Here is a 3,460-nt window from a genome sequence, read left to right as displayed (position 1 = left end):
AGAAAATGGATGGATGTTTGAAGTAAGGTCTGTTTGTTGCTAAGCTAACTGAAAGAATACCTGTCTGTGTGTGAAAATGGTGTATGTAGTGATTTTGACATTGTTTTCTCAGCAATGATACTTATATGTATTTCTTGTTTATCCTGTTACAGTTTCACAGAAATATTGATGTCAGTAAATTCTTCAAGATGTCATCCCTGAGACTGTGGAGTTTCTGCATTCATTCTGCTTAGCTGTTTTGGATAGCTAGTGATATTTGGCTGACGAGGCCTATACTGTATTACATGCGTGCACAGGAGGAATTAGGACAACTCCCATTACTGCTTTATTATTGGAAACTGGTGAGACTCTGTTGAAAATTAGTGAAACTGTCTCTAACATACTGGATAAAACTCAAAGGTAACAAGGAAGAAAAGCCCTCTGCAAGAATACTACAGAGCTGCTGGGAATACTCCAAGTGCCAGATGAATGGGTTTGGATGAACAGGAAACTAATGGGCTAAAATACATGGGTTAGGTAACAAGAAATTCCCTCACAACAATCCCTCAGTGCTGTTTCTCCATGGCTATATCCCAAGATAAAAGTGGACATGATGGTCCTCAAAATGAAAACAGACTTTAAACTAAATGAAGGAGGGGTGAAAACCAGCATATACCCTAGAAACTCACTTAACTTAAAGTTGCCTTACAATATGCACAGATGGCTCTAAGAACACAAAGGTGTGTGTGGAAATATACATATCAGAATTTCAAATATAGATACATAAGTGCCTGTCAGATCGACTGTCTGTTTTCACAGCAGAGATGGTGGCAGTAATCATAAGCCTACAGTGGGTGGAGATAAGGAGATAAGACCAGATAGGGTGGTGATGTGCACAGATTCAAATCAGTCATATATTAGTTATTAGAATGTCAAAAATATGAAGAAGAGAGAGGATTTATGAAGAAAGAGTTGGTAAGAATTAAAGAAAAGTTTAACATAAACCCTTTACAAAAGAATTTAGGAAGCAAATACAAATCATAATTAGATTAAAAAATCCAAACTGATTAACAGAATTTAACATATATTTATAGATACAGTTAAAAAATAATCCACGGCTAACCACACTCCATACCAGTTAGTGGCGGTAATGCACCAATTTCGTCTTTTGCCAACCGCTATCGAAGAAGAAAAAGAAGAAGAAGGCATGACCGGAAAAGCAAGATGGTGGAATGTGGAGAGTGACGGGTAGGTGAAAACAAAAACATTGTGACTTTACTTTAGTTAAAGCATCAACTTATTGAGATTAAACGAACGAACAGATTAATAGATGACCAGCTGTCTGTGAGGTCTCCAGAATATTAATATCAGGAATATTACCATAAAATGTCACATCTTTAGATGGATTAGTATTTAGCCTTATGCTATTAGTTTTTTATAACCAGTCAGAAATTTGTTTTTGCTTGCAACCTTATACAAATATGTAACATAATCAACTAACTACTTGTCACTTGGTTACTGTAGCAAGCATATATAACAAGTAGCTCTAAAAGGTATTGAAAATCGAAAGGGTGATAAGACGCGTTAAATACACCGTCAGTGTTTATTTAACCACCTTGTACGGCAAAGTATAATTAACCGCTTAGTTGGATATATTAATCAAAAAGAGTTTCAAAAACCTGATCCGCAATGTAACAGATAAAACTGTCAGCAAGAAGCTCAGTTTGTTCACCATTTCTGTCCTCAATAATAGATTAAAGGTCGAACATTAATTGAAGGAATGCACATCACCTGTTACGTTTCATGCCAGTTTTAGACTAAGATCATCCTATTTTGCGAAATAATGGAGTTACAGCTGTTTTGGTTTTAGTTGGAAATAACAGTAAGTGCAAACTCATGTGATATATCAATTTTTCGTGTGATTCTGCATGATCTGATAGATTTGGATTATTTGACTCTCAACTACCCCACCAAATTTTATCCCAGTATCTGTAAAGTTCATTGAGTTATAGCCATTTATACGTAGGTTAAGGTTGATTAACTGTGGGTTCCGTCCTGATTCGAGTTGACTCCAAAAGTGAGTCGGTTGTACACTGAACAAAACTATAAATGCCATTCTTATGTTTTTGCTCCCATTTACATAAGCTGAACTCAAAGATTTAAGACTTTTTCTATGTACACAATAGGCTTTTTTTCCTCTTCAATAGTATTTACAAATTTGTGTACATCTGGGTAGGTGAGAATTTCATTATCAATGGACCTCAGTGTGTTAGCCAGAAATCAGAAAACAGAGTGCAAATTTAAAAACTTGGTGTTCATGATTGGGAGTGGGGAGTTAGTGGAGGGAGAGGGCAGTTTGAGGGAGTTGTTTGTGTAATAACTGGGCCTTCAGTAACTACCTTCTTACAAACATAGAAAACTTTTTTTAATGTGCTAGTCAAGGTTAAAAGAGGCTAAGCCCGGTGGTAGGCGGCCGTTTGCCGGCCGACCGAGATTTAGTAAAAAAAATCATTAAAGTTGACAGGAAAGTTGAAAATATGTCTTTTTATTATGTGATATTGTAAGATATTTGTGCCAAATATTTACACAACTAAAGTTTTACAAAAAGGCACTTTTGAAATACATTTTTAAACAAAAATACAATTAAAATAAATACTAATTGATTGCACCTAATTTAAATCCTAATTTAAGTCACATTTACAAATAAATTAAATTAACATAAATGAAAAAGTGCAAACAAGGTACCAACACACGTCTCAGGTCAAGGCCAATGAATAAGAACAGACAACTCTGAAAAACAGAGAGATGCTGTACTGTACTGTGCATATCTAATGCTGAATTTAATAGCATAATTTTACTGTTAAACAGGGATTTTCACTAAGCACAAAACATGCTTAACATATTCGGTTTTGTAAAGCCACCCGCTGAATTTCGGCTCAACTAACAATTTTTGGTTAAACCTGCTTGTTCCATGTTTATTGCTGCGGCTCCAGCGACCTGCTAACTCCAGGTAGCTGAAGGAGGCTCGGCCTCAGGGCTCATTAGAGTCCCGCAGGGCTCCGCGAACAGTGCGTGGACCTGAGCGTGCAGTGGAGTTGTTTATACTTGGCGCTTACGTCGGTGCAGTATTCTCCAAAAAGACGGGGGGCAGTATGCTACGTAACCAGTGGAAATACGGTAAAAAGAGAGCAGATGGTTAAATGGAACGCTGTGCGCGCGGTCTACAGCAAGTTATAAAAGGTGCATGACGTGACACCGCGCGGGACCTTCGCGCAGGGGCGGGGACAGCGCAATTGTTGGCGCGGTGTATAAAAAAATGACGTATTTATAATTAACTAGAGAAGTTGCATTTCCTGCGAAAATGCAGTGTGAATGCTTTTTTTGCTGAATGATTTTGCTGAAAGCGGCTGAAGATATGCTGAACAGCTGAAGTTTAATGAAGATGCAAAAAGTGGAACAGAAGCTGATTTGTAGAAGAGTT

The 3,460-nt window shown here is 37.3% G+C and overlaps 1 protein-coding gene across 3 annotated transcripts in view; it reads left to right on the top strand.

The window, feature by feature from the left end:
- The first annotated feature begins 1,175 nt into the window (after nucleotides 1-1,175).
- pias2 (protein inhibitor of activated STAT, 2) overlaps nucleotides 1,176-3,460 on the top strand; it is an 84,009-nt gene continuing 81,724 nt past the window's right edge. For all 3 annotated transcript variants that reach the window (XM_037978492.1, XM_017437067.3, XM_017437065.3), the window contains exon 1: nucleotides 1,176-1,227. In XM_037978492.1, coding sequence (XP_037834420.1) covers nucleotides 1,187-1,227 — 41 coding nt within the window. In that variant the 5' untranslated portion in view covers nucleotides 1,176-1,186. The remainder of the gene's footprint in view (nucleotides 1,228-3,460) is intronic.

Source organism: Kryptolebias marmoratus, linkage group LG1 (genome assembly GCF_001649575.2).
Source record: "Kryptolebias marmoratus isolate JLee-2015 linkage group LG1, ASM164957v2, whole genome shotgun sequence".
NCBI classification, from domain to species: Eukaryota; Metazoa; Chordata; class Actinopteri; order Cyprinodontiformes; family Rivulidae; genus Kryptolebias; species Kryptolebias marmoratus.
Note: the sequence above shows the minus strand (reverse complement) of the source record. Positions and strands in the feature narration are given on the sequence as shown.